At 39.2% G+C, this 19113-nt stretch overlaps 1 protein-coding gene across 1 annotated transcript in view; it reads right to left on the reverse strand.

Annotated features, from left to right (window-relative positions):
- Nucleotides 1-19113, reverse strand: part of LOC121960485 (retinal-specific phospholipid-transporting ATPase ABCA4-like) — a 40570-nt gene that overhangs the window by 19747 nt on the left and 1710 nt on the right. The window contains 10 exon segments of the mRNA XM_042510201.1: nucleotides 885-1107; nucleotides 1335-1511; nucleotides 1594-1799; nucleotides 3748-3945; nucleotides 5599-5715; nucleotides 8348-8487; nucleotides 9363-9597; nucleotides 11574-11663; nucleotides 15805-16002; nucleotides 17704-17831. Coding sequence (XP_042366135.1) covers nucleotides 885-1107; nucleotides 1335-1511; nucleotides 1594-1799; nucleotides 3748-3945; nucleotides 5599-5715; nucleotides 8348-8487; nucleotides 9363-9597; nucleotides 11574-11663; nucleotides 15805-16002; nucleotides 17704-17831 — 1712 coding nt within the window.

Here is a 19113-nt window from a genome sequence, read left to right on the forward strand (position 1 = left end):
TGATGAAGGGAACCAAACAAAAAAAAGTTGTCTTAATATAAATGCTTTTTAAATAATATGGCAGAGGAAGTGAAAGAAAAGCATATTGACTGCTTCAGATTAATTGCTATGGACACACTAGGCTCTCATTAGGTTCTTTCTGATTCAAATAATAAATCAGAAATACCACATTGGTGAAATGCAATACACATATTATTTGAGTAATTTTCGTGTAAAACGTTGCTTTACACAAATCATCCACTAGAGGTCACAACAGACCATTTTACAAAAACATATCAGCTGAGCCACTGTCTGACTACACAAGAGAACTTGTAACTTTAACAAGGTAGAGGGGTAAATCATTGACCAATTCCTTCCTGCGAAGTCGTTGACATAATTCCCATGATGTCATGGTATTCACAGATTTTTCATCAATGATTTATAGCCATGATTATTAATTACTCATTTCAAGGGTAACAATCTGGTAATGATTCACAGTAAAACTGGGTGATATCTTGATATTGGTATTCACATAAGTTAACAAGATCAGAGACATGCTGACTTAATCACAAAGAGACTCATTCGTTTTACATGTGGATTTTGTGTTTCTGGAAAAAAAAAAAAAGAATTGTAGTTGGAACCTTTATCGTAAAAATGGAAACTAAATGCCAGTATAGTAGAAAAAAATTGCTAAAATTAAGGTAATAAGATATGTGATTCGACATAGTAGGGGAAAGCCTACATGTACTCTTGAAGCTCCATTTATACACTGTATACTTTGCATTATCAGTGATCATCCACTTTGGCATTAGTCTTCTGCCCAAAGCAATGGTATGTGTAAGAGATAAATAAGATGCTACAGAAATGAGGATTTTTCAAGGTTTTTTTAAAAAATTGTTCCTCACCATGATGATAGCGGTAAGGAGAGCAGTGCTGGTGCCCATCATGATGAAGCTGTCAATAAACCAGGTGGACCATATAACCCCGTTGGTGACTCCCATTGCCTTCAGAGTCTCCTTCAGGCGGAGTTCCTTCTCCAGGACAATACTCTTGACTATCATTGACACAGAGTAGACCCAGGCCAGCACCATGAAGATGGGAAAACAGCGGTTCAATGTCAGCATGAAGCTAGATATAGAGATGGAAGGAGAAATAAGAGAAGAACACAATTATTGAAGTAAGGAACCAGAACTGTGAAATTCTTACAATCTATCAGGTTTATCATCAACAAAGTAGTTAACTGAGTGGCATAATACAAGATTAGGACTGTATCCTGAAAATCAAAAGCTACAAGAAGTCAGCAATGACTTCTTCTATGGCTGTTAATGTGACTAAATTTGTCGTTTTTTACTCACAGATCGTCCACATAACACGGGTAGGGCATCTGCTGCAGGTAAACACCCAGTGGCCACTCCTTCCCCGTCTGAGTCTTGATGATCCCATGCTCTATGATGTCCTGGAGGTAAGCAAAGCCACCCCAAATGTAGCGGAAGTCATCCATAGGATCGGCTCTGGGGCCAGGGTCCCAGTACCTGAGCAATACACACATATTTAGTCTCTATGTTTATTATCGTCACACTAAACTCGCTGTTTTCACTTGACTATCAGTCTGACCTGTCTTTGACCTTGTTGGTGCGCTCCACTGCATCAATATCCATACGGATCTTGAACTTAACATGAGGCGGGACAGTAGTGGTCCAAGGATGCATATTTACGAAGACAAGACCCGCCCAGAACTTGCTGTCCTCCAGCAGGTCCAAGGCCCGATAAGTGACTGTGTCCTCGTCAGGCACAGGGACAAACTTATCCAGGAGCACACACTGGGTGAGACAGAATGAGGAGGGACACAGATGGAAAGATGTTAGACCAGGGTACCTGAGTAAGCCCTGGGTATAAGCAAAGTACTGTCTGTTAAACATAAGGCTAAATGCTAATGTCAGCATGCTAACATACCGAGAATGACAATACTAACACGCTGATGTTGCAAAATTTCCCACGTTCACCATCTTATTTTGTTGTGTTGTCTCGCTAACATTTGCGGGTTAGCTCTAAAAACACAGTACAGCTAAAGCTGATGGGAATGTCATTTGTTTTGTAGGTATTTTTTCAGAAAACAAAGTTCTGGATACACTTCGATTTTGATCAGATGATGGCATCAGACGAATATTCAGAGGATTAACAAAGTGATTCCTAATCATCCTGATGGGAATATGTCTGTACCAAATTTCATACAGATGGCACTGGATGAGAAATTTGAGGACCACCAAAGTCAATTGGATCAGAATGAATGTCAGTTCAAAATTGCCTTCCCAACCATCCAGTGGATGCTTAGATATTTCCCTGTATAACTTGAATTTTTAACCTGCTGGTGGGGCTACAGAGGATCACTAGAGCCATCATGGATTCATCCTCTGGAGATCATGAATGTTTGCACAAAATTTAACAGCAATGAATTCCATAGTTTTAAGGCATTTCAGTCTTGACAAAAGTGGTGGACTGATGATTTGACGGGCAGTCATTGCCATCCCTAAAGCCATGCTGGCTTAAAAGGTAAAAAATCCCAGAGATGTCAGCGTTGCCACACTCTAACACCAACACTGGCAGAGACACTTGAGCAATGGTTGTCTCTTTCCTACAAAGCGTGTCTGATATAGCCATTTACTGTGGGCTAATGCAAATAGGGAGGGCCGTGTTCCAAAAGGACACATTCCAAAACAACAATTTATCCTAAATTGCATGCAGATATCTCCCCAAAAAACCAAAACACCCAATTTGCCATGCAAACACAGGCATGCATCCAAAATACATGCATATACGCATTTACAGACACATTGTACACACCCAACAAATTATTCAAATCTCAAAGACCGTCCCTTCATTTAGCCAAGTATTCACCCACTAACACTGCAGCCCAATGCATACCACCAACATGCAGCCAACCAGCCATCAAGCCCACGGTCATTGTTGCCGCTTTATAAAGGATGGTGGATGGAGTGACAGCTGTATCTAATCGGCCTCAATCGTTCCCACTCTCCCTGTCACACTCAAGTGCTGTAAGCTTCAACTTGGACAAAAACAAAGAGCACCAACCATCCACCCAGCCATGCCCCAAGGTGCCCCCCGTGTCACCCCCCAGTGTGATAGGCCTCTCATCCCGATTAGCCTGCGCATGGAAAGGGGTGATTTTAACTTTGTTTCAAATGCATTGCTCTGCTTAATGTGGAGGGCCCTCACAAGAGAAGGTTTGTGATGTTTTTCTGTTTTTTTTCCACCCTCCACTCCATCAGCAGTAAACAAAAGAGACTCGACAGCTCTGGCTCTCGCCCACCTGGGTAGATTTCCATGTCTCTGGACGGGCGGACAAATTGCGGAGCTCAAAGACAGAAATGCTCACGCCACGTCACATACAAGAGTGTTATTGAGCACATAGGGGTACAGCCAAACAGGGCATTGATACCAGTGACAAGACTTGCGAATAATTGGATTATTTTATCAATAGGCCTGTCTTAGAATTTCAGCATCTCAGGTGAAGAGAATTGTGGTCCACATTCTTGCTGTCAGGGCCCAAATGCAGAAGTTAGCAAAAACAATCCTGACACCTTATTTTCATCTGGAAATGTGGAGCCCCCTTTGACCTGTCAGTATAATTCTGCACGCTCTCTGATACACATTCCTCAAAATCCAGGTAGTAGTATTTGAGAGAAAGGTATTTCTTTGACAGAAACAAAATGGTAAAATGATAGATGTCTTTTAGACATGTCAACTCACATCCCCATATTGGTTGAGCATCCGAATGACCCGGTCAGTGAGGTTGAAGATGTCTCGCCAGTCAAAATCAGGCACGTCAGCTGGACGGTCCTCCGGTGGGCCATTGTACAGAAGGTTGAGGATATGTTTGGAGGAGAACGGCGCCTCCTCTAGACTCCTGTCAATGAAATCCATCACCGTTGGATTGCAGATGGTGTCCTGAAAAAGTATTGCAACAGTATTTACCCTGGAGGTTTTTCCTATTAAGAGCCAGAACACAGGAAGATGTTGCTGAGTCACCAGTTGGAGCACAATAAACATTTCTCAAGAAATCAAGAGGAAAGGAGAAAGAGAAAGCAAAAATATTGGCAAAATAATCTACTTAAAGTCAAGGCCTAAGAAACTTTTTAAAAAATCCCTGATGAATATAGAACCTTATCTTACCAAAATATGCCCTCTCTTTCCCTTTTCTATCCACCCCCCTCTCTTTCTCATCTATCTTTTTCTGTTATTTCCTCCTGACTGCCTCTCTGAAAACCAGTCTTTTATCATTTGTCCTTGTTTGATGATCTCTAACATTTTGATCCTCCTCATTATGCCTTATTCTGTAAAAGAAGAAGTAGACGCTTCCTTCCTGCTCACAACAAGGTCTGTGGATTATCTTAAGCAACCAGGGCATGGTTTATGGAAAGAAACATTGCAGTTGAGTTTTACAAATGTTCTGTTTGGGTTTTTTTTTTTTTTTTGGTGCTTTGAGCACCACACCATTATACTGGAGAGAGGGCAGACATCTCTACAGCCGATATCTCCAACACTCACACCAAAACCATCTGAACTGATAAACAGCACGACAGCTAAGCGATAAAATGTACATTTAACAATGTTATTAGATTTGTGTCTCACAGCAAAAAGCATATGAAGGACGATGAGAATGTAAGAGCTAATCAAACAAGGACAAAAAATAAAAAATATATTTTTTTATAAAGAGGGAGAGAGGAGGAAATAACAGAGAAAGATGGACACTTTTCCATCCATCCCCCTCTTATAGAGAGGGGGATGGATGGAAAAGGGAAAGAGATGACATATTTTGGTAAGATAACGGTCTGTATTCAATCAGGAAATTTTGTGAACTCCTGGCACCTCTGCTGAAATGATCAGTGAGGGAAAGATCAGGATGAAATAACAACATCATTAATCATCTTATTCAAAAGGACAATTGTTTGGCATTGGATGTCAGCTGAACTGGAGCAAGAATCATGATCATATCTGCTGTGTTAGGCACAGAAGGGCTTGTATGTGGATGAAATTTTAAACCACAATTAAAGTAAAGATAGGTGTGAGTTTAAAGTAATCTTGCATGCAGTCTTTTGGGCCACGGAGTCTTATAATATCTGGCTGCATATTAAAGGAATTTCTACCACAAATGCATACAAGTGGATATGTGTCCTTATTACCTGGATGTACTGTTTAACCCTTTGAAACCTGAGCAAAGTGGCTTGATTTCTTTCATAGACATGAATAAGCAATATGAAACAATAAAAAGAAATGACCCTAAAATTTAAAATAAAAAGACCTGAAAATTGGTATAAATAAATAATATGTCATTATGATCATTAAAAAATACAGTTTTTCCTAGCTTTTTTATTTTTTCCTCAGTGTATTTTTCCATAGCTTTTTAATCTCTTGCCATTTGTGGAACATTTCTTACTAAGTTGCTCATTGCCTTTTTCATGTTTTTTTTTTTTAAGAAATCACACAAATTTGCTCAGGGTTCAAAGGTTTCAATACTTGTGAAAGGCATCTGAAAGCAGCGCAAGATAATTGATATTGCTTATCTCATACTTATTTAGTCATACTTTATTTCTGTCCTACCCGGATCATCTTGACTTGGACTCCATCTTGGAAAAAAGCCCAGATCTGAGGAGCCACTTCCTCCCAGGCCTTCCCCATCGTCCTCAGCCTCTCCAGCTCCTCAAATGTCGTGTTTGCCTGCAGGAGGGATGAAAATATGCATGTGTGTATGTGAGTGAGTGCTCGTTGTGTCAACATCTGAAGGACAGGAAATTGCTATAAAAAAATAAACATGCGCACACAACTATTCTTAAAATGGCCATAACTGGGTGCACAACAGCACAAAAACAAACAAACATGCATAAAGGGAATCAGCATGTTGGGGAAAACTTTAAATCACTCGCACGTGCACATGTGTACACGACATTCAGAAACTAAAAAATACACATTGTCGCAGTTCTCCTAATCTCCTCCTACATACCATTCCCACATTAAACTCTGTGAAAACAGGCTTTGCAAAGACAACACACACATTCTCACACAAAGAATTCCCGTGGGCTCGTTCAGATAACCAGCAACTGTGCGACAAATGCGCTCTGTGCCAAATCGTCAAATATTTACTGCACGCTTATCATGAAAACCCTGGATGTGTGTGGGTACAGTGCTTTGTGAGGCAAATACCAAAGGCTGGCTATTTCAGGATTCAGTCATGTGCAGTGGGGGATGAAAGCACTCAAGAGTACACCCAATTAAACGCCTTCCTCTTGTGTGCGTCTGATTTTGGGTGACAATGGGGACAATGGAGTCGGGGTGACAATGGAGGCTGTTGGTGACAACTGGCCGAATGCATTCAGCCTGCCCAGTGAATCCCAGTCAGGTTCCCACAAGTGAGTGCTTCCTCATTCCCCGAGGCAGTTTAAAACAGCAGGCTAAGACAGGAGGAGGACTGTGGGGGTTTCTTGAGTTGATTTCTTCAGGGGGGCAGTAGAGGAATCTAGAGCATAATGCTAACTAGATTTAAGACTGAAGACATTGTTAAAATGCATCTTGGATTGAAATTTATACCAAAACTGAAGAAAAACTGAAACTGAAAAAAAAACAAGAATTGACATCAACGGTATAGGTTAGGGACACTTTTGCCCAAATGTTTAGTGTAACATCAAACATTTTTTTAAAATTTTTTTTCTCATGTTGGAGACGAAGTTAGAACAGAATTTGTGAATAAATGATTCCACTGCTGGGATTCCCATCATGCCGAGTTTGAAAAACGCTTCTATAAAATGTACTAATTTTAGTATTTATTGCCTGTATTGCTTTATACTGGTTTCAGACATGCTGCAAAATCTTCTTTAAACAGCCAATTTTGGTTGGATTTGCATTTCCCCATGTCGTCCAGAGAGACAACTAGCTTGTAAACAGTGGATCATCTGCTCTGAGCATCACGGGAGGAAAGAAAATATGATTTGCAAACAGGTCCAATGCCATCGCAAATAAAGAGCCCATCAGCTGTTCCTGACATCTGGTTTTCCAGTGTCTGTTTAGATGACAATAAGAAAACTGAATAAATGCCTTCATATTCAAGAAGTATTAAAACTGATAACCTGGTTTAACCTAATCAATCCTCTTTTAGACCACTTATTTACAAAAGTGCATTCATACAGCTTTGTGATTATGCTGAATAACAGTATAAAAAGTTTGAAAGATATGCCTTTTAAATTGTCATTAAACACTACAGTATGTTGGGACACTGTCATTTTGGAGCATTAAACATGAAATGAATGAGAGCTCTGAAGAATTTGAAGTTTGTCTTGGACCGCATAATTTACTCTTATTTAAATTCTGAAAATGTTCAATGACAGTCAAACCGAACTGTAGCCTCATGTCAAGCTTGATGCTTTCATGAAAATCTAAATGATATGGTATGTGCGTCCCTCCTATGTTTGTTGAGAGTAACTGAGTGCAGTATCTGCAGTAACTGAGTGACCGGCATATCCGCTTTTAACACAAGAGCAGTCACATAAAGCGTGAAAACATATGTTTAAATGCATAGTGCTTCACTTGGAGTTTCTTCTGAAACAAACTGATGCGTGGCAGAGTTAAGAAGAAGAAAACAAAGAGCCTGTAGAGGTGGTCTCGTAAAGTAATGGATTAACCCCTTAGTCATTACTTTCTTGGTGCAATTAAGATCCCAATCTGAAGGAAGAGAAAAACAAAGAGGGCATTAAAGGTCAGGAAAGAGGAAATGCGAGTATGTGTGTGTCTTTGTGTGCGTGATCACACGTCTTTCGGGACAGACTCTTACTGCTTACATAACACTGAAAAAGCTGTGGCGCCAGTGGACTGTGTGGTAGTCACCACAGCCGATCAGCCTGCGTTCTTCCATTGCAACCAATCCATCCATGACTGCTGCCCCCCCTGCAGGGCTTTGACCAACACGTACCTACATCTAGATACAAAGGGCTGGACATGACATGAGGAAGCTGATCCCCTTTAGAGGCAAAATGTATTGTTCACTGCAGATGGCTGTTGATGTTGTGGGGTAACAGAAAATATCTAAAAGGTGGTAATCTGGGATATTTTAATTTATTAGCGTTCATTTTTCATTATCACTCCATCTTTGCGTCTCAGTAGATGCCACTTTTTGTTCAATAATTCCACCATTTCTCCTTCTGTCTATTCAAAACTTCCAAAAGTAAAATGCATCAAGTCGGTGTAACAGAAACTCAATTGAAGTCTATCGTGTTACATCAATCACCAATCAATCATCATAATGACTCACTAGAGGTTTGCATTATAATATCGCAACCATAAAGTTGCCCATGCTGCTTACATTTCGTATGATCTTCCTGACGGCTGGTGAGTCAGGGGCGTAGAGGATCTGTCCCATCAGCATCGGCTTGACAGAGTTCCACACGATCCTTGTGATGGGGTTGGACTCCAGCTCTTTCATCAGATCATTGCAGAAAGGAGCTGCAGGGAAACATTATGTTTTATATACCTGACACCTTCTGTTCAAAGAGACTAACAGAAAAACAGAGAATAACACACCTTATGAAAAACTAAGAAACAAGATACGAAATAGTGTATATACCTTAATTGGCCGGGTAAAAAAAAAGGATGAATTTGTAGTTAAAAAGCAGAATAAAAAATGTTGGGGGAAAAAATTACTAAAGGCCATCGAACTTGAAGGATTATAGACATTTTAATAACCTGCTTTATGACATACAAAGAGGCAAAGTCCTTCCCCTTCAGGCGGACTCCCATGGGAGATTATTTAATGGTATTGTATATCGTGTGAGACACAAGATTAGTTTACAAAACTTTTACATCTACAAACATTATATGCGTAATTCAAAAACCAATTCAATTGGGATGAAAAATATTTGTCTCTCACTGTTGACCACTGTACATAATTATTTCAAAAACAAGGTCCCATGGGGGAAACTGAAAGGGGAGGGAGTTGGCCTCTTTATCTCAGGAGGGACCATAAATATGTAAGCCATAACAGCATTTATAAACTGTCCAATGGTGATTATAATAAAGAAAGATCTGCACCAACTTGATGTGAGTTGGGTGTTGTTGTTTGTTTGTTTGTATGTTTTGCACAATAAATTGCATTAAAATTTTTTGGCAGAGATAAAACTCATAAATCTGTCCCACTAAACGAGGAGATCCACTGATATTCAACACAAATTATAGAAAGATTCCTCCAAAAATGGACCGAGACATTGTTCCAATCTCAACAACAAGGCTTCTGGTTTAAAAGTAAAACCAAAACCTTGATAAGGGAACAATGCCTACTCAAATAACTGTCACATCAGCGCAGTAACATATGGTCTACTCACTGGTGGTGTTGTCATATTCATTGTGGGCCCTCGCCCTGCTGCTGCTGATGCCAAGAAAGGCTTTGTAGTTATTGTCCTCGTACCAGTTAAAGGAGGCAACTCTGGAGAAAGCGCCTTCAGTGTAGCCACAGACCAGGCTGGAGGCAGCAGCCATCACCTGCCTGAAGGACAGATCGCTGTGGAAGAGAGGAGTCATGACCTGGAGGAGCTCCCTGGAGCTGCTCCTCTGGAACAACTGTGGAGAGATAAGAAAAGAAAACAGAGCTTAGATAAGAAGAGAGAAGGATTTGCTTTGAGATGGAATATAATACACAACAGTTCTTTTATGTTTAAGATAAATCCAGTGGGGGTGACCTCTAGCTGGTAGTGTGTGGCCCCTTTTGGCTGAGGCCTCTGTAGAGACCCAGGTTCAATTCCAACCTGTGGCCCTTTGCTGCATGTCATCACTCCTTCTCTCTCTCCCACCTTTCCTGTCTACATAGCTGGCCTATTAATAGGGAAAAAACCGCCCCCAAAAAAGTATATCAGGGTGCCAAGTAGCTCATGTGGGAAAAGGGTGCCCATGTATCAAGGCAATGTCCTTGACGCAGTGGCAGGTTTGATTTGAACCTGAGGCCCTTTGCTACGTGTCATCCCCTTTCTCTCTTCCTATCAAAGAAAGGCGGAAAAAAAGTAAAAAAAAATAATCATAATAATGATAGACGAAGATTATTTATTTTGGATGTCCAGGGTTTTATTAGTAAATGCCCTATTTATTTTCTTCTAGACACTGTTTGATGACAAACAATTGGAGTATTTGAAAACAACATTGTACATTGACTATAGTGCAATGTTTTGTCCCAGTTCAATGTGTAACTTGCTGCAGATTTAATTAGCAACCAATTCATATAAAGCAAAATAATATTTGTATGACTACCTGTAACCAGATGAAGGAGCCCAATGCATAACCATGGTAACATTTGCAATGCTGGGCTCACCCTGATGGTATTGTTTTTCTTTCTTTCTTTTTTTTCATTCAATAATATTTATTTAACCCGGAAAAATACAGTCATTACCTAAGTCCTTCTTTCTGGATTTTAAATTTTTCATATAAACTGAAGTGCAAAGTACTTATTTACAAGTTATACATTCTTAAGTTGAAAGAAGGTGGAAAAAATGTTGCAAACTCTGACTCCATGTTTCTCTTTTATTCTGATGACCTTTCAGCCCCCAGGCCTTTTTCAAGATCAGCAATCACAGTGAAATGAAAGCACTGATATGTTATATGGGCTGCACCCTGGTCACACACCTAATGGTGATTATATAATCATATTCTGCCTAGATGAAGAGAAAAAATCAAGAGGCCTTCAGCAAATAAAAACTGGAAAAAAGAAATCACGGACATGAGCTACAGCCAATCAAATAGCTTTAAACTAAATGACAACAGCAATATTTATATATTTATTTATTTCAGAGGTATGTACTCTTCACATAGCAACACTGGGCTGCCTTAAAAATAATTAGTTTATCAATAGCAACAACTTGAATTATTTATTTATTTTTTATTTTTGTTTGATCCCCTTTTTTTTTTAATTTGTGGTCGACTGTAGACTGTCTACAGTAAAGACAAAGACAAGTGTCTTGCCAACAGGATGTCAGACTGTCAGCTTCACTAAATATCCCATGGAAACATCCACAACAAACACGACAGCACTCCCACGCATGCACGTACACTGGATGCTTAAAATACAAGTACACCACAAATCACATGGATACAGTTGCACAGATACAGAATCGTATAGTAGACACCGTCCACTGGAGACATCTCATAGTCGTGACCAAGCTAAGTGAAAACACTGATGAATAATGAGTAATCTCAGCAAAATAATAAAAAAGTGCATGGACTCATTGTCACTGAGATACACAAACAGACCATTCAATCACCACTGATGTGTAACCTTTTCCACATTTGGAGGTTTCACCTATTCTGCAGCCTCATTGTTGTTTCCATTAGGATGGTCCCTTTATGATGATGTATCTGTTTTTAAGGCTAAAGAGGTGTAGCCATTCTGGATTTAGCCTTCCTCATACGCACTAAATGATATCCCCCTACTGTCTGTGTTTGCGTAAAAACTCAGGCAGGAGGAAGCAACTGTTTCCTGACAGCTAAAAATAGCAAGCGGTGAACTTTTGAGTGGAGCTAGACTGAGAGCTGCGTGAACCATGCCTTACCTCTCGCAGTTTGTCCGAGACTGCAGAGACGACCCGTACCCACAGCTGGATTTCAACGCCCTCAGAGTGATTGTCCAGCACACGAGGAAGCTGGGGTGAAACACAAGTACATAATTTTAATATGAATACTTGAACTTTTTTTTTCTCTTTTGCTTGGTGCAAACATTTAATCACCAAAAGTTAGAAGAATTTAGATACAAAGTGTACTCAAAATTATGCTCTGTTTTACTTTTTTTGTCTGTCTGCCATAAAGCAACATGTTTATGTGCTGTAAAGCATCTGATTTCAAATTGTGCACTAAAAATTGCCTTCATCATTCAGATAGTATATCTGCTGAGCACTGCTTTCTCTTAAGGATCCGTCGGTCCTCCCGCCAGCTCACGACACAATAGGCTAAAGGTTCCAGGAAGCAGCATGAAGCCAAGACTCAGAACTGCCAGAGAAGACATCCTTCCCTCTCACATATATATAGATCCAGCCAATCAGAGAGCAGTGAGCGCACACAGACATTCACAGCTTCCTCAAGAGTTTGCTTTTCAACTGTTTACAATAAAGCTTCAAAGAAAACAATACTTAAAACAGTGGAACATCGTAAAAAGCTTTCTGTCTTTCTTGTCATCCATTATTATTTTTAGAAACCTTTATTGTCCACTTGACCACAGTCTTACCCTGCAAGGTTTTGTCCTTGTGGTCACTGTGCTTACTGTTCTTACTCCACTCATGCAGGATCAAAATCAATATCCAGTCATTTCTAAACTGGCACGGGCCACCCCAGGTGCCACACCATTACAACCATTACGTTTATCTGCCCAGTTAGTGTGAATAGTTTGACCACTAAACTGAATGTTTGTTTATTGGGGATACTGAGTTTTAAACCTGAGAGGCAGCAATGTGCCAGAGAAGTGTCTAACCTGACTAATTGTAAGTACAACTAAAGTGTTACAACTGTTCGAAAGTTAGTTCACCGAGGCTTATTTGTTTGAATTTGTTGGAACTTTAGTTTTGTTTGCACTTTTAGAGCAACAATGTCTTTCATAAAGTACGGAAACTAATGTTACATTTGTGTGGTGTCACTCTGTTATGTGGTGATTAGTAGGTCTATTTATTTGTTTAACTAAACTATGAACAGGAATGTAAGAAACCGCAATGTTAGTAATTAAAGTAGGTATGGGTAGTGGAGACAAAAATGGTAGATTAAAGCTATGCTGATGCGTGTGCCTGCAGCAGACCTCATACATACATGCCACCCCTGCATAAGTCAGCACCCCACTTGGGCCACCCCAGTAGAAAAAAAGTCGGGACCTGCCCCTGCTCCTATAGAAGGGGACTCTGTAAATAAACTGTTTATGCTGACAAATCCAATGAATTTCTACACTGAGTACTATTCAATTGTGTGGACAAAATGAGAAAATTAATATATTTTAAAGAGACTCCCACCTTGTGATGGGATCACTCCTGCCGCAATGCAGCAATCCGCAATTTAAAGCCAAATTGGGCCAAGGGTATAAAGTGGATGCAAAACGGCCCCTGCCCTAATTCCTACCCCCTTACTTCCAGCGCTCTTGCTTGGACCACCTACTTCTGAACTTCTTTGTGATCTCAACTACACACATTTAGAGCTTTGTGACTGAATCCTGTTTAGCTTTGATGTTACTGAATTGAAAAAATCTGTCCACAGACATATAAAAAGCCAGTTAAAATACCACAAAATTACAAAATATGGCTTCTGCAGTAGTTCCTTTTTCATTAGGTGCAAACAGGACCACCATCACCACACACACATAAACACACACAGACTTACAAAGTCCCATGTGATTGTGCATGGATGAAGATGAGGCGAAGGTCAGCCATTGTTGGCGTCTGTCTCTTTGTGGGCTATGTTTACACTAAGTGCCTTGTGATTACTAAACAGAGGAGTGTCTCTCCACTAAGCTAATTACAGACGGAGGCCTAGTCTGCCTGCTCAGCTAATGCTCATGGCTGTTTCACATCACCCATACCTGCAGTACACTCTAAACTAAATCTCTTGCAGATGAAAAAAAGAAAAGGCCCTGTTGAATTGAAATAACATCTTCCCTGATTTTTTTTTTCAATAAAGAGATATTAGTTTATTACTTTTTAGAGATCATTCTGTCATGTTTTTAAATGTTGATTCAAGTTTGTTTTCTGTATTCAGAAAAGTATTAAATTACTCAGAAAGTAAATCCCATGTAAACAACTTTTACAAGGAGTTTGACCTGCATTCATCATCTGCAGGCATTACGCTTATCCATATTTATTAATAGAAGTTTTTTCTATCGTTTTTACATATTAGTGGCATTCTTTATTGATTGTTAAATACTGTGTATTCATATTATTTTAACCACTTTACACATAATCCTTTCTGAACAACAACATGTTAATGCAGGGTGATATTTATATCTTAAATTTTCGGCCTTTTTAAAGATGCTCTGTGCCGAATTCAGAGTACATGAGTTGTCTGGACACAGTTTTCAACATGGAGGTTGCTGAGCTGGTGGCTAGCAGCTAACTGTGCCTTAAAGAACACTAAACAACATCAGCAAAGCTAACGGTACCAATCAGGGAGGAAGAAGAGGGTGGGCACTACGCTTCTGCAAAAACGCCAACTCGATGTCAGTATGAGCACAGTACAAAGTGGCTGTAATGAGCTTGCCAATGGGATACACAGATGCATTAATGTGCACACATGGCCTGACAGGCTTAACAAACTACAGAGACGCACCTATACACACAAGGATCATGACTACATTCTCTGCTTAAAATGCCATTACTCCATTTTATCTTTACATAGCAAACTGTGATTTGCTGCTATATTAATGCTCTGAATGTCACATACAGAACCTTTAAAATAATAAAATATGGTCCTTTTAACATTCCCTGAGAATGATGTCCTGCAGTAGACTTTATTTACTTAAGACACAAAGCCAACTTCCCTGAGAACCGTTTGTCCCTCCCTGTGACTCAGAGCCCTTATAAAAACACTGCCAGCTGTTTATCCATTGCAGCTCCCGACCTTAAACATGCTGTACGATAGGCCTGTGAGGGCTTGTTAAGTTTCGATCCAGATGTGATTTGGGCACAGACGGCTGATGATAAGCTGCAGCATGAGCTAATACACTGAATGTACAAAATAACAGGGACATCTCTCTTATACGGAGCTGAAGCTGTGTGATGATATAATACGGGATATCAATAAATGTTGATGACTCAAAATTAGTGGGTGTACTGCTTTAAAAGAGTATCTTTTTCATTATTTGGATAGCACTTTATATGAACCATTATTAATAAAGAGGTAACTTGATAAATAATTAAACTTTACTTAATAGTTATTTTAATGTTAACAAACAATACAAGGATAATTCATGTTTACTAATTATTAGTAATGCTGTAATTTACATTTAAATTTATATTTTATGTTCTAATAGTTTAAGATTGTAGACATTATAAAAAATAAATGTCTGCAAAAATTAAGTGTCAAAATATCATAAATCAAAGCACTATTAATAAAAAATTCTTCATTATCATTTCATCATACGATTGTTTTGGGGTTTTTTTTTAACTTAAATTTAATCAGTCATCAATTTAGTACTTATTATTGATTATTGTTATAAAGTGGCACCAAACATAAATAGATTCCCGAAACACTTAACAAACAAAAGCTCCTCATAAATTAACTTGTCAACAAGATTAATGCATAAGTAAGACCCATACTGTGGTTTAAAGTTAACTTGTACATGACACTGTTTGATAACTATTTTGCATATGTCCAAATGTAGTATTTGGCAGGCTGTGACATTTGCAAAATAGCTTTATGCCAGCTTAACCTCAAGTCATCCTGCCAGCAGTCAGCCTGCTGTGAATGGCCATTGAAGATCTTTACAAATAATTTAATAAACATGGCAACACCCCAGATGGGACTCATCCAACCATAGCTCTATACTGGCCTTTTCTATTCATAAACTAAATGGATCACTGCCAGGTTATGCCAAATGTATTTGACTCATTTACAATGATGTTTCTAGATCACAAAAGATTGTTTCAAAATGTCTCAGTAAAAATAGTAAACTGTTAAATAAAAGGCTGACACTTTTATCAATGAGCCTTGGCAAGTATCCACAACCTACTGAGGGTGATTATTGAGGGCATTCTTTATATACGATAGTTGGTAAAATTGAATTATGGTATATTTAACATCTTAGCCAACACTGACCAGCCTGAAGAGCTTGAAAAAGTCGACATTGGCGTAGAATTTGTCCTCAATGATCTGTAGCCGTTGTGGGGTAAGAATGCACATGGCATTGCGAACAGCGTAGAGTCCTCGGCGGCTGGGGAAGATGAGGAATCGCTCCAGCAGTGTCAGGCTGCAGGCAATATCCTTTAAATGCAAGGCTGGAACACCAGAGGCAAACTGGAAAAAATGTATATAGACAGGCATGCACGTTGGTTACATTCGTTTCAAACAAAAACTTAATTATGTACTTTCTGGTATCACTGCAGTGTGTTATATTTTACTGCACTTCACATGTCAGTATTTTCTGTTTAGGTTCCCACAAATAAATAGCTTTCAACATTAAAGAGTTAAACTGTGAATGGAAATTTCCAATGAAAAAAAATACAGTTTTCAAAGTATAGAATTTTTGTTCCTTTATAATGTCATATAATGCTGTGAATGTATTTGCTTGTCATGTTGAGCTGTTTGTACAGTCTTAATAAAGCATGCTGGGATAGGAGCATGAAAAAAGACTGTAGTGGATTGATGAATGGATGAAATGTAGATATGATGAAAGTTGCTTTTGTCGGAAAAACCTGCATCTCTACAGATGTGATCACCTATTATACAATCTAGCTCCTTCAAAGTTGATGACTCATTTATACTTGACATTACTATCAGATAAGCTGTGATTCAGAGGAAGGCGTGTTAGGGGATTTAAAGCGAAACTTGCCAGCAGGATACATGTGTCTGGATGAATTGGCATACATGGATGTACGTGTGTATTTTCATGTGTGTGGATTGCCAAAGGCGGATTTTTTCCAGCCATTTGTCAGCCAGAAAAAAAATGACACCATTCAGTCAGATCATACCTGAAGTCAACTCCTTAAACTCAAATATGGAGTAGAGGCGACAAGTCTTTACATGAAGAATATTTTCTTGTCCTTCCCAAACGAATTGTTGTTAAAAGGTAATTTAAAAGGGGATTTTTTTCAACTTGGACCCTATTTTCCTATACTTTCTTTTGACCCAAGGTGACTATTTGGAGCCAAAAAGTTTTGTAATTGCTCCAGTATTGAGTGAGACAAAACTGGCAGCATTAAACCACTCTCGGCACATTTGAGTTATGTTCACTAAAAGTGCTTGTTTTTGCCACTGACAGGCTCAGATTACTATCATATAATAGAAACAGAGACAGACCTTTTTGTTTAAGAGTAAAATCCTTTTTGTTACACGAGAAAGAGCCCCAAAATCACTATTGCGAACCTAACCAGACTCCGTTTAAATAAGAATTGCTTTAATCATGTATTAAGCCAGCAAATTTTCACATGTAACAGAGTGAATTAAGGGTTTATTTAGACCAAACCAGATTTGGTGATTGGTGGCATAGTCAGGAACCAAACTAAAATGGTTTTTGTGATTTTTTGTTTGTTTGTTTCTGCCAACTTTGAAACAAATTGGCTTTATAATTATAAAAGTAAAGTAAATTTATATGGAGTCTGGGGGAATATACAATAGCAATTTTGTGACTCTCTTTCCTAAGTTAAACAAAAGGTCTATCTTCGTAGGGGTGTTGTTCGACATTTATAACAATCTGCAAGCCCATCAGTGTCAAAATCAAGAACTTTAGTGGACATAAATTAACAGCACACATTTGGTTGTTGATGTAGCCTTCTTTGCCGCTGCTCTCTCACAAAGTACTGGACCAATTTCAAAAATTGTTGTCACCATAAGCCACTTAGAAACAAAAACATGGAAAGATTTGGTCCAAGTTACATCTGTATTGTGATGTGAAGCATAAGATGTTGTCTTACCTTCATTGTGTGTGTGTGTGTGTGTGTGTGTGTGTGTGTGTGTGTGTGTGTGTGTATACGTGCGTGAGTGCGTGCGCCTGTGTACCTGTTCAGGCCTAATTTGGGCATTGACTAGTTGATACACCACAGACTCTGTCAGAGGAATGTCTCTCAGCAGGAATGATGTCAGACTCTCATCGTCCTTGAGAATCGTCTCCACCTTTACTCCTCGGCCTACACAGAGAGACAGAGTCGGTTATTGTGAATGAAAGGGGCACTCTTGTGTGCACCACAAAACACACTCTATTGTCACAAAGTGGATATTGGCACATATTATAGGCAAGTTGAAACAAATCTGTTGCATTACAAGGAGAGGAACGTCAGATGAAGTCACTCCAACTTTGCACCATCTCATTATTTCTGGCAGCTTGTCTGTGCATGAATAAAGTCAAGCAAAGTGCTGGCCTGGCCTGCATCCAGGTTTAGCCCTATACTGACTTGCCTGGTGATGAAATTCTCATGTGCCTACTTGAAACCAAAAACAAACCAAAAAGCAAGACAGGGAGAGAAAATTATGGGAAATACTGATCCCTAAAGCCCAAAGAACACAAGAAATTTACATGGAAATGTCCGATATCCCGCTTCCATCCAAGAGGTGGTGAGACAAAAGTGTAATATCTGACAGACCAGTTAGTCGAAAAATCACACCCTCTGTGTTGATAGCAACCACTTGTTTTTGTGGTGAGGTTACACACACCAAGTGAACATTTAAGAGGCACTGATCAAGTCCTTTAATTTCCATTTGTACACTGTGATTTTTGTATGATTAAATAAAGATATATGGTGGTAATAAGTGAACTTTATAAGTGCCGAGAGCACTGCTGTTTCCCCCTGCCTCCAGTCTTTATGTTAATAGGCTGCTGGCTGTAACTTCATATGTAGCATGTAGTGGCCATCAATCTTGTCATCAAACTCTGTGCCAGAAATACGTAAATTGTGTATTTCTAAAATGGTCAAACTATAGAGACTCAAAGTGTCAAGTGGACCCCTGGCCTTCACTTGCAAAATGTCACTCAAATTAACACATACAAACCAGGAAGACACTCAAAAAGACCACAAAGATGCAAAATAACTAAAATAAAGAAAAACAACAAAAAAACATGAAATCACCAAAAAAAGACATACATTTAACCCAAAGAGACATAAAATTACCTCAGTATGACAGGAAATTAACCCAAAGCAACCCAGATGACTACAAAAACAACCACAAGGAGACATAAAATGACTACAATAAGATGCAAAACTGCCACAAATTTTGTGTGTTTTGCTCCTGTGAGGGAGAGGTAGTGGGGCCCTTTCCATATCTGTACACAGGGGCCCATTCTCTCACAAACTGCCCATGAGACAGTGTGCCATTCTTATACGTTATATCATAACTATGAGGATTATACGCCTATGGACCCATGAACATAGGTCTATGCATACATAAATATAACATGCACACACATACACACAA

Source organism: Plectropomus leopardus, chromosome 21, assembly GCF_008729295.1.
Source record: "Plectropomus leopardus isolate mb chromosome 21, YSFRI_Pleo_2.0, whole genome shotgun sequence".
Lineage (NCBI taxonomy): Eukaryota > Metazoa > Chordata > Actinopteri > Perciformes > Serranidae > Plectropomus > Plectropomus leopardus.